The sequence below is a fragment of the Pygocentrus nattereri genome, chromosome 1, assembly GCF_015220715.1.
Source record: "Pygocentrus nattereri isolate fPygNat1 chromosome 1, fPygNat1.pri, whole genome shotgun sequence".
Lineage (NCBI taxonomy): Eukaryota > Metazoa > Chordata > Actinopteri > Characiformes > Serrasalmidae > Pygocentrus > Pygocentrus nattereri.
Window position 1 is genome coordinate 2,889,029 of NC_051211.1, and position 12,849 is coordinate 2,901,877.

At 42.0% G+C, this 12,849-nt stretch overlaps 1 protein-coding gene across 1 annotated transcript in view; it reads right to left on the reverse strand.

Annotated features, from left to right (window-relative positions):
* Positions 1–12,196, reverse strand: part of LOC108441744 (protein lin-28 homolog A-like) — a 28,214-nt gene extending 16,018 nt beyond the window's left edge. Inside the window, exons 1-2 of the mRNA XM_017721429.1 lie at positions 12,157–12,196; positions 10,698–10,873 (exon numbers count right to left, since the gene is read on the reverse strand). Coding sequence (XP_017576918.1) covers positions 10,698–10,873; positions 12,157–12,196 — 216 coding nt within the window. The remainder of the gene's footprint in view (positions 1–10,697; positions 10,874–12,156) is intronic.
* Positions 12,197–12,849: the final 653 nt, after the last annotated feature.

Below are 12,849 nucleotides of genomic sequence, written 5' to 3' on the forward strand. Positions count from 1 at the left end.
GAGTGATGTTTTTTGATGGTTTCATCCATTATAAATCAAGCATGATTACTTGATTCCTCTGTCACTTAGTAAATATGTTGATAGTTAATTTAACATGTAAGGCCTTCACTTCAGCTCCTGAAGTCCTAACCAATGGGAGAGCATGACTGGCCGTATCTACCACATAGAAAACAATCCTGATTGGGCTTATTATCAATTTGGAATTCCAAAAATATAAACCTTTTGTTTCAAAAAAGTATCAATGAAGTAAAAGTATTACTTGCACTGTTTAAATACACCAAGCATGACAATTATACTAAATATAAATAAGCTAAAAATTACAGACGTGCATTTTTATTTCCCAGAAATCATTAGGCCTTCTCTGAAGACCCAGAAGACCCTGAGTGTGGAAAAAGTGATGTACTGTCTATAGCATCATTCCAAAAAAAACCCAAATCCCTTTTTGGCACCCACTAGCTTTAAAAGTATCACAGAAGTTCTTAAAATGTTTAAGAACTCTTAAAAACTTTCCAAAACAGAGTGGTAAAGAACCATGAACGTGCTGATACACCTTCAGTGCATTATAAGCGAAAAGGTGCATTTAATTAGATTTAATTGGAATTATAATTAAAGTGAAACAGAAGTACAGGCCGTAACCCTCCTCGTCTGCTGTAGCGTCTGCCCTGTTTCTTCTGGTTCCTTTTATTTCTCGATATTGCCTCCTGTTCACACGAGGAACACACACACTCTCTTCATTCACTGGTTTACTGCTCAGTAACAGATCACAGCCGGCAGGATTTCCTCTCTTCAGCCTGACAATGGCAGCCATTGTCTCCCGGAACGAGCAGGGTCCCCCAGGAAGGACCCGACTCTGAGTATGATCGATAATCATCCCACAAACATCGTGAGGAGGCCTTCTCCAGGATTCTCCAAACCAGAACTGTTCACTTTCCAAAAATACCCAACGTTTTCATCCTACGGTACTCAAAACCAAATAATCTGATCGAACCTCATCAGTAAAGGGTGGCCAGTGAACTGCTGATTCACAGTGATAATGACAAGCAATTGGCTTCACACAGCCACGAGTCCTCAATGCATATGCTGATTTCAGTTGAAAGCAAACAAAAGATTCAATGGACATCCAGCACACAGAGAGGGACATTTCAAATGGACAGCATCCTTTTCATATGTATACAAGCCAGAGAAGAGATATGGAGTGGCTAAGTCATCATGCCTGAAAAATAAAACCATAGAAACACCATTTGCCCCTGGACCGAAAAACAGCTTCATTGTACAGGTAAACTAAAAAAGATATTCTTGAAATTAAAGGTGCTAAAAATGATTCTTTAAAGCAGCACCACCTTTTAATAGATGGTTCTCTAAAACACTAGGAATTAGATTTTGAGCCAGTACTGGTACAGACAATGCCGCATTTATAAAGATTGGGATTAAATCTATCTGGATCAGCCTTACAAAGAAATATAACGTGTATTACTAAATAAAACGCTGATATATTAGTAACATTCTGCTCTTCCAAAATACAGTAAATGCAAATATGTCATCAAATATCAGTTTAAAATCCAAATACGCATCTGATGCTGATCACTTTTTAAGCTAATATCTGCTAATACTTTCATTATTCCAATATCATTGTGCATCGGTCCACATGCTCTTATAAACAAAGGTGCCAGAAAAGGGTTCTTTTAGTGACACCATACAACAGTGGTCACCAACCCTCCTCCTGGAGATCTACTTTCCCACTGGGCTCAGTTCTAACTAGGGATGAGCCTGGTTACTCGAGTACTCGGTTAACTGTTCAAGGTGCCAGTACTCGAATACTGAAATCACTATTCGGGTATCACTACCTCTCATGGTGGGAAACCAGAGGAAATGGGCCAAGAATTCAGTCAAACTTGGCGGTTTTATGAGTAAGTATGTTATGTTATACGTTGCTACTCTGAAAACCGAGAGCCTAAACGTGAGCGCATTGTTAAGACCATGACTGAGAAAGCTGATAAAATGTCCCAGAGGCAAAGTAATCGGTCTCATTAAGAATAATTATTTCCTCTGGGGTGGTTGTATCGCTACCTTGGCTAACTGCTCTAGCTGATGGTATCTACATTCAGAAACAATGAAAATGTATTTCTCTTACAAATAACATGTTGGCACATCGTCCGTTCAGGAGAAAACACCTCATGTAAACAAAATGAGACTTAATGAGCATCCAATGTGACATTAGTTAGCTCGGTTAATTTATTAGCTCATCTGAAGATGCAGTTTCTGTTACTCATCCAACAGGAAAACCCACCAGTGTCCCTGTTTCTGAATAATTAAATGTTTGTCGGAATTCATTCGGAACGCACATTCCGAGTTCTGATCTAAATCTAACCTGCTACCTCCGTTACCCAACACTATCACATCTGATTCAGTCAATCCAGCTGGAGAAGGTGTGGCAGTTTGTGTTTTGAACTACAGTCAACAGCAGTGGTCACCAACTCTCCTCCTGGAGATCTGGTCTCCTGCAGGTTTCACCTCCAAACCAAAACTAACACACCTCATTCAACCAAACAAGGCAATAATTTGATTATTCATCTTAATTAGATTAAAGGATCAATAATTTGGTCAGGGGGGATTAATTAAGGATGGAGCTAAAGTCTGCAGGAAGGTAGATCACCAGGACCAGGGTTTGACCACTGTAATAGAAGAACCATTGTGGTTCACAAAGGATGGATAATTGCTCTGCATTCTTTAAACAAGTGGCACAAATGGTCCTTTCAGTGATGACATAGAAGAACCGCTTTCTTAAATGAGATTTGAGAGCATGAAGCGACTTTTAAGATTTAAAGAACCTTCACATTATGTACAGGTTAAGGAACCTTTACCTTACAAAAAGGTAACTGGTTGAAAGTTTTGTTTAATGGACCAAAAATGGTTCTTCTCTGGCAGCGGTCACCAACCCTGGTCCTGGAGAGCTGGACATGGTTGTTCTATGGAATGATGTAAAAATCCATTCAGTTGCGATTATTTTAGCACCCGTAAACACAACCTTTGCAAGATTTTTTACTGCTTAAACGGTTCTTTTTTAAACATGGTTCTATAGGGAACCAAAAAATGTTTCTCCAATGATATCACCCAGAAAAACACTGGCACCTTTATTAAGTGCTCTATCTCAAAACATGGACCACTTGAGAACCACGGCTTTAAGGGTACTTAAAGTGTTTCGTCTATGGCATCATTGTAAAAAGCCCTTTATGGCACCCTTATTGTAAAGGGTGAAGATCATCTGGCCCAGGTGGAGATGTGGACAACTGTCTTTCTAACCTTCACGCTTCACTTTAGTGTTAGAATTGGTAGCAAAGAGAACGAGATCTACAGGACAGATCTTCACCATCCAATCAGCCTGTCTGGAGGAACCAAAGACAGAAGATACCAACGGTAAGATGTTCTATCCTCAGGGTAGCTTGGGTCTGTGGTTCGTTTAGCCCCCATGTGTCAAACTCAAGGTCCACGGGTCGAGTCAGGCCCGTAACACAGTCCTATTCGGCTTGCAAAATGACTTTCATTTTCTAGTCCTATTAAGCGTGCAACTGGTTCTTTGAGTGTTCATGGTTCTACATGGTTCATGGATTATTTCAGTCTAATAACAGCCAATTCTCCCTCAAATGATCTCAAATTCGATCAAAATGTGCGTAAAAACTATTCAAGTTGAATTGTTAATGTTTTTTTCAGGTTGAATGGCGTTCACTAGAAATGAAAAGGCATTTTGTGTGTTAGAATACGCTCGAACACAGTCAAACAAGAGTGAGCAGCATGCGTTTTCATTAAAATTCAGTAAAAATGCACCAACTGGAAAGCAGATTTGGACACGGCACAAAAACTTCAAAGAGGCAGGAGCTGGACCACCGACTTGACATGTGTCGCGTCACAGGCGGTGCGCATATTGAACATTTGTGAAGCTGTGAAATCGGTTATAAAATCTACATCCCTCTGAATTTCTCATTTGAATTTTGATAAATAAGTCTTGTTTTGTTCAACATGAAGCCTATTTCATTTCATTTGCCGGGACTCAGTTACTCAGTTACTAGTTACTCAGATATTCACGTCTCCAATGATGTCTATTTTTTTGGGACACCCTCTATATATAGAACCACTGTTTTTATTAAAGAATCTTTGAAGAACTGTCTTTTTTTAAGAGTGTAATAGGCGCCTTTTCTAAAATGTCTTGTGCAACACATCAACTTAACGCTTGTTGTAATTTGTGTATTTAATCTCTTCAAGAAATTTCGGCTTCTATCACACCTTTAATCAATCGCTGTAAAGCCCCAGACTCAAGAGCACAGAAACGAGCTGTTGGGCAGCAAAATCACAACGAATTTTGCACAGAAAGTGGACAGAAGCATAGAGACCAATACTGAAACCATGGCTTTAACCCTTAGAACCTTAAAATTTGGGGAATTTTTTGGTACTTTGAGTCAATTACAATTACAACTGCAATCATTATTAAATATACAAGTGTTTACATGTGACAGTCACACATGCCATATGTTGGTATTCTCAGGAGACCCTGGGCTACAGAGAAATGCCATTGTTTAACGTGTACATGCCAACAGACATTTGATATCTTTGTGAATTTGGGTAATTTCTGATCAAAACTTTACCCAGCGCCTGCTACATTTTATGTTTTTTTAATTGAAGAGATCTTGAAAACAAGTGCAGTTGTAGTTAAAACAGTCAAAAACTGTGTCTGTGAGCTTAAAGTGCAATAATTTTGATGGTGATTCATTCTGTTGGTTATTATGAGTAAAAATCGTGGGCAGTTGTGAGCTGGAGGTTAGGGAACTGGCTAGGGTTAGGGTTAGCGTGGTTAAGGGATTAAAAAAGTGTCACTTAAATAAACAATTAGCATGAGGTTTTTAATTGACTTTCTGTTTATGCTCAGTGCTAAAGCTCTGATATACAGCAAGAAAAGCTTTACTTATAATTACAAATTGAGTTGCATATTTAATATCTGATACTGTTAATAATCAGAATCAATGCAAACTGAAAGCCCTTTGTTTATAATATGAAGGCCTAAAGCAGAGATGTGATATAACAGCAGTGAGTGGGGTTTGGGTGATTTTGGAGCTGATCTCTGGCTGATCGATGGTCACAGGAGGATGAAATCACTCTGGATGGTGAAGCAGAGTCTGATGAGCGATCTGATTTGTGAGTCATGTCGCAGTTTGGTCCCTTTTAGGTGATTTTCCGGGGCGAATGACTCACTGATGCTGATGAAAAGCAAAACCGAAAGCTGTTCATCAATTAAAAGGGCTTTCTTAAACACCTGTGCAACACATCAGCTCTGAACACAAGCTCGCATTTGCTTGTTTGTTCAAAGCCTCAAGCTGAAAGATTGTAAAGCAGTGACGATTTCCAGCTCAATGCACAAAACACTTTGGCTTAGTGTATCACTGAAGACTTCAAGAAGCAGTTCTGCATGATCTTTATCTCAATAGGGTGGGCAAAACCATGATTCTAACTGGAAAGAATCATAATCAGGATTTTTCCTTACTATAAGATAAACTCACACTCCGCCAGAGACTTTACAGACGGAGATACACTCAACAGCTACTTTATTAGGTACACCTTGCTAGGAAAAGGTTGGACCCCCTTTTGCCTTCAGAACTTCGTAGCAGACTTTCAACAAGGTGTTGGAAACGTTCCTCAGAGATTTTGGTTGGTTATTTGAGTTCCTGTTGCCTTTCCATCATCTGGAACCAGTCTGCCTCTGACCTCTCACATCAACAAGGCATTTTCGTCCACAACAACCACGCCATGTTCAAAGTCCCTTAAATCCCCTTTCTTCCCCGTTCTGATGCTCGGCCTGCACTTCAGCAAGTTGTCTTGACCACCTCTACATGCCTAAATGCAGTGAGTTGCAGCCGTGTGATTGGCTGATTAGCTATTTGTGTTAACAAGCAACTGAACCTAATATAGTGGCCTTTGAGTGCATTTTGGCACAATCCAGCTTGGAGGAGGTAAAAATGCTGCATCTCACTAATGTGCTTGTGTTTACAGTTATAACTTGACCACGATACACAGGCACAAAAAATAAATGCCCAACATCGCAATAAACAGTATTTGTTAATGACAAACACAGAGAAACAGTCGCGATGCAGGCTGTAGAAATCGCGAACTGAGAACTGAGAACTCTTTATAAACTGTATGGCAAATTAAATCAGGAGGTGCCAACAGATTCTGACCCACAGCCATCATGAATCCAAGATGATTTAAAGGCAAATATCAACGGAACGATCACATGAAGAACGATAATCTCCCCCTTTTACACCTGTACAACAGACAAGCTCAGAGTGAACGATCATAGTAAAGCCTGAACTTTCATTCCCTTTAAACAGCCCACATCCAGTAAAACTCAGTGTCAGAACTGTTCACAGTGGTGGTGATAGGAACCAGACGTCCACCTCTAAAAGCTCCCTCACAGACGTTATTACACACTCTCAGAAATAAAGGTACTAAACTGTCTCTGGGTCAGTGCCCCTCTTGACACTGTGGTGGGACCCTCAAGGCTCCATCTCAGTGCCTTTAGTCAGGGATCATAACTGAACCATAATCCACTGAGATGATCTGTTCTAAGCTGGACTGACTCCACACACCTCGCCTCGCCTCCAGGCTTTTATTCTACTGTTCTGTTTTAAAACATTTGCTTATGAAAAGGAACAAATACCAACTTTTTTAAGCTCCAAAATCAGACCTTAGGACCCACTGTAGAACCTCTGAGGGAACATTTACACTGTTTGTACTTCAATGAAGGAAAAATGTACCTGAACAGAACCTTCATTACGAAAGGTTCTTTGCAGGCAGTAGTTATGAATATACGGTGTTATCTGAGACATTGAGTGTGTTTACATGCACTCAATAATCTGATCATGATCAGATTTCTGCAGTTATCCGATTATTCAAATGGTCACCATACTTTGATCTAGAAATCTGATTTACAAATCTGATAAAAAGGCTGGATTTTAGCTCAGTAAACAGATTTCTCAGTGCATGTGAACTCTTACTCTGATTTCTTACAGATTCCTCAGTCTGCACATGCGCAAGATCAGACGGTGGACGTCGCAGCAAAACACTGAAACCAAACATGAAGTAAAGGATTTCAATAATCTTCATCTTCTAGAGCAGAGGTCCTTAATTAAAATTCAGCAAGATCCAGTCACAGAAAATTTCCTCAAGCGAAAGTCCAGAACATCATAACGTCTTACATCGTGACTCAGTGCCATAAACTGTTTACTGAAGTAGCCGAGTAGGAATATCAGCATCTTATACAGTTGACAGCTGAATATCAGATCAAATAAAGTCCAGTTCGGTCAGATTTCAATACCATTTACTGAACATCACATCAAATAAAGTCCAGTTCGGTCAGATTTCACCAACATTTACTGAACATCAGATCAAATAAAGTCCAGTTCACTCAGATTTCACCAACATTTACTGAACATCAGATCAAATAAAGTCCAGTTCGGTCAGATTTCAACAACATTTACTGAACATCAGATCAAATAAAGTCCAGTTCGGTCAGATTTCAACAACATTTACTGAATATCAGATCAAATAAAGTCCAGTTCGGTCAGATTTCAACAACATTTACTGAACATCAGATCAAATAAAGTCCAGTTCGGTCAGATTTCAACATTTACTGAACATCAGATCAAATAAAATCCAGTTCGGTCAGATTTCAACAACATTTACTGAACATCAGATCAAATAAAGTCCAGTTCGGTCAGATTTCAACAACATTTACTGAACATCAGATCAAATAAAGTCCAGTTCGGTCAGATTTCAACAACATTTACTGAACATCAGATCAAATAAAGTCCAGTTCGGTCAGATTTCAACAACATTTACTGAACATCAGATCAAATAAAGTCCAGTTCGGTCAGATTTCAACAACATTTACTGTCAGTTTCCTCTTTTTAGAGCACATCATGTGGAATAACTTCCCTCTGACTCACTTTCTTCTCTGACTGCTGTTTCTCTCCTCCTCCCTCCCCTGACTGGAGTCTCAGGTCTCATCGTAATGCACAGATCTGATTGGCTGAGTAGCATCACGTGTGATCTTTACAACGCATGTGATTGGTCTGTGAGTGTCCTGGGCTGCTAAAGCCATACTGTAAAGGCTAGAAAAGCCACACCCATTAAAACAGGACCACCCCATCAAAATTAAATAATTCTCCATAGGTTATTGGTTATAGGTTCCGGTCTGCACAGGACAGCGTCTGGGTATGAAGTTTGAGTTACATTATGTTTACATCACATCTTCTGAGTTTTTGGCTGGTAGTAAAGCAGAAATCTGTTTACTGTCTGACTCCTGTAGACCTGGAGTTTCCCCGTTATCTGGTTACTGTCTGACTCATGTAGACCTGGAGTTTCCCCATTAACTGATTACTGTCTGACTCATGTAGACCTGGAGTTTCCCCATTATCTGATTACTGTCTGACTCATGTAGACCTGGAGTTTCCCCATTTTCTGATTACTGTCTGACTCATGAAGACCTGGAGTTTCCCCATTAACTGATTACTGACTGACTCATGTAGACCTGGAGTTTCCCCATTAACTGATTACTGTCTGACTCATGTAGACCTGGAGTTTCCCCATTATCTGATTACTGTCTGACTCATGAAGACCTGGAGTTTCCCCATTAACTGATTACTGTCCGACTCCTGTAGACCTGGAGTTTCCCCATTATCTGATTACTGTCTGACTCATGTAGACCTGGAGTTTCCCCATTATCTGATTACTGTCTGATTCATGTAGACCTGGGGTTTCCCCATTATCTGATTACTGTCTGACTCATGTAGACCTGGAGTTTCTCCATTATCTGATTACTGTCTGACTCCTGTAGACCTGGAGTTTCCCCATTATCTGATTACTGTCTGACTCGTGTAGACCTGGAGTTTCCCCATTATTTGATTACTCTCTGACTCCTGTTGACCTGGAGTTTCCCCATTATCTGATTACTGTCTGACTCATGTAGACCTGGAGTTTCCCCATTATCTGATTACTGTCTGACTCGTGTAGACCTGGAGTTTCTCCATTATCTGATTACTGTCTGACTCCTGTAGACCTGGAGTTTCCCCATTATCTGATTACTGTCTGACTCGTGTAGACCTGGAGTTTCCCCATTATCTGATTACTGTCTGACTCATGTAGACCTGGAGTTTCCCCATTATCTGATTACTGTCTGACTCATGTAGACCTGGAGTTTCCCCATTATCTGATTACTGTCTGACTCCTGTAGACCTGGAGTTTCCCCATTATCTGATTACTGTCTGACTCGTGTAGACCTGGAGTTTCCCCATGATCTGATTACTGTCTGACTCATGTAGACCTGGAGTTCCCCCATTATCTGATTACTGTCTGACTCATGTAGACCTGGGGTTTCCACATTATCTGATTACTGTCTGACTCATGTAGACCTGGGGTTTCCCCATTATCTGATTACTCAAATGCATGTTAACGTGTTGATCGGATTACTGAAAAAATATGATTGTCTGCAGTTGTTGGATCAGTGCATGTAAACGCAATCAGTGTTTCCTGGTGGTTTCAAAAAGATTTTGGACTTTTTTCAAATCTGCTTATGGTGGAGGGAGACATGCAGGGCACTGTGAGACAAAATAGTCCCCAGAGAAAACTGATTATTCCAGATTTTCCACTATTTTCCCATCATCAACATTCCATATAAACTCAGAAGACTCGTGTAGGTTCTCTGGAGGTTCTGGATGGTAAATAAAATGTCTATATCTGTGTTGTAGTCATGGCGACGCCTGGTTCCCATCAACACCACTGTAAAGACGTCTAAACCATTTCACACCAAACCACCTCTGAATCTCTGTTTACACCTCACTCACTGAACTAGGCAGATATTTTAGAGAGTTAGGGGTTAGTGTGCACTAAACTGCTCTGAATGCATGCAATGAACTGCTTTATAAGGAGCCCTGCTCATGACATCCTGTATAAATGAAAATAATCTGTGGCCACGCCTTATTAACGCATGGGAACCAGATCCTAATGCATGGCCACGACTTAGTAAGGCGTGGGAATGAGATGGTTAAGTTGTGACGATGACTTAATGAGGCGTGGGAACGAGATCACGGCTTACTAAGCTGTGGCCACGCATTAGGATCTTTACTAAAGCGTGGCCACAACTTAATCATCTCATTCCCATGCCTTACTAAGTCGTGGCCACGCATTAGGATCTCGTTCCCACGCTTTACTAAAGCATGGCCATGATTTAGTAAGGCGTGGGAATGAGATGATAAAAAAATAATGAGATGAGATGATAAAAAAAATAATAATGCGTGGCCACGACTTAGTAAGGCATGGGAATGAGATGATTAAGTCGTGGCCACGCATAATTTTTTTTATTTATGCAGGATGTCACCAGCGGGGCTCCGGAGCTGTTCATTACTGTGTGTGCGTTTGTTTCTGTTGCACCACCTCCTGCCAGCCAGTTAGGCCCACGCGCACAGGCACGCATTAGCACTGCCCGGTGAGCCGCGTGCAGTTACCACGACACCGAGACCCGTCAGCTGGGCTCGCCCTAAAACCGTGGTGCAGAAAAAAACGAGCAAAACAGAAGTTGCTTAGATGCCACCAGACGCGCCTGCACATCTCAGGGCCGCGCGTGAGGTCCCGAGCAAGGCCCGCGAGGGACTCACCTGATGGACGAAGACGTCGACGGGCGGCTCGAGCGCGGCGCCCTCCCTGCTGGTCATGGACAGGAAGCCGAAGCCCATGCGCACGTTGAACCACTTGCACACGCCGCTGCCGCGGAGCGAGCTCGCGCCTTCCTCCGAGCCCGACGCCTCCTCCTCCTCGGTCCGCGCGCAGCCTCCTTAAAGCAGAAGAGAGCAGAGTGACGGATTGGGGGAGGTGGGGTGGGGGGTGAGGTCGGCCTCCCGCTCGCGGCTCCGCGGCTGCGCCATTTAAGGCGGAACCGGACAATTCGGACAAGAATCTGGTATGAAGCCGCGCTCCTCGCGCTCGCTCGGCTGGCTCCCGAGCCGGTGCGTCACGGAGCGCGCGGGTGGGCTGTACTGCACGCGAGCGGCGCGCTGAGGGGGGATGGAGGGGCTTTAATCTCGGCAGCAGCTTCTTCGGGTTTTTTTTCTCACTCTGACTCTTTGAATTAGAAACGCACGAATAAAACGATTTAAATTAGAATAAAAAGCTGTTTTTAATTAAAGTTAGAATTACGGCTAAAATCAGGCGGCTCACTCTTAAAAACACAGAGACGTGTTTTATTTTTGAAGGGTTCTTCACTGAATGCCATGGCTTTATTTACAACCATGCGTTCTAGATAGACCCATTAGGGTTCTCTGCGTGGGGAAAGGGTTCTTCGGGTTGATGGAGCGCCAGACAGGGTTCTGCTGCTGTTGGTATGATGTCAGACTTAGGAGAACCCTTTCTGGTTCTATAAAGAAACCAAAGAACCCGTGAATAGACATCAAGAAATACGAGTATAATATAAAATGAGCAACGATTATTATTATTATGATGATGATTATTGTTATTATTATTGTTATTATTATGATTATGATTATTATGCGTTGTTTATGAATCAGAAGTCATTTTAAATGCATTGTTTTTAAAGCTTTAGCGACAGAAAAAAAGGTGTTTTTAAACGAAATCTGCCCTCAAAGTGTCGATCATTGAATTCAGTTTATTTTATTTTAAAGCAAATTAAAAGTAATCAAAGAAACAATGCGCTTAAATTTAAAACCAGCCCTGAAACACAAGGACAGCACTGAAAGAGGGATAAAAATAAATCCCTACAGCGAAAATAAACCAGTTTCATTTATAATGAATAACTATTATTATGGTTATTAGTATTAGTATTATTAGTATTATTATGCATTGACTGGAAATGCTTAAATGCATAAATGCTTGGAAGAAATAATATCCCTGGAATGGACATTATTATTATTAGTATTAGTATTCTTATTTATTTATTTATTATTATTATTATTGTTGTTGTTGTTGTTGTTGTTGTTGTTGTTGTTATTCATGCTTGCGTGTATACTACTACTACTACTACTACTAATAATAATAATAATAATAATAATAATAATAATAATAATAACACTTCAGTTGAACTGCGTGTTAGCTTTAGCTCACCTGTGTAAAACTCTTGATAAACCGACCCCATCTCCCCCATCCTTCACGCGACAAATTTAGCTCCAGATCTCTTCCGCGCGCTCTCTTTAGACCCTTAGAGCGAGAGCCCCTCTCTCCAAACCCCACCAGCCTCCATTCCGTTCCAGCAGAGCTCCAGCGCCAGCGGAGCAACAGCAACCGCAGAGAAGCAGCTCAAACTCAGAAAAGCCTTGTGGGAAACTTCTCCAGCTACAAAAGCTCCCCAGAACCTCCGAAACACAATGATGAAAGCCAGCCCACCCGGACCCCCCCCCCCCCCCCCCCCCCCAACACCACCACATCCACCCCCCTACATACACCCCCCCCCCCCCCCCCCCCCAAACACAAGAGGAACCTTCAGAAGCGCCTCTCTCTGCCCCCCAGCCGCAGGGTCTCCAGCGCGGAGGTGGAGTAACCTCGTTTACTTCACCAGTCCTGCTCCAGGCCCACTGCTGCACGCCCCCCCAGACCCCCACAAGCCCAGAGGAACCCTTTTTAGAAGATGACCAGCACTCTACCTTCAGCCATGGCTCAGGAGAACCAACGTCCTTCTCGCTCCAGGTGAGATGTGGTCACCATGGATGACGATAAGCTGGAGCTCCTCACCGGTTCCGCTCCGGAGGGTCAGCCAGCACAGGCAGCATTATCTCACCAGCTCACTGCCGCACGCGCTGA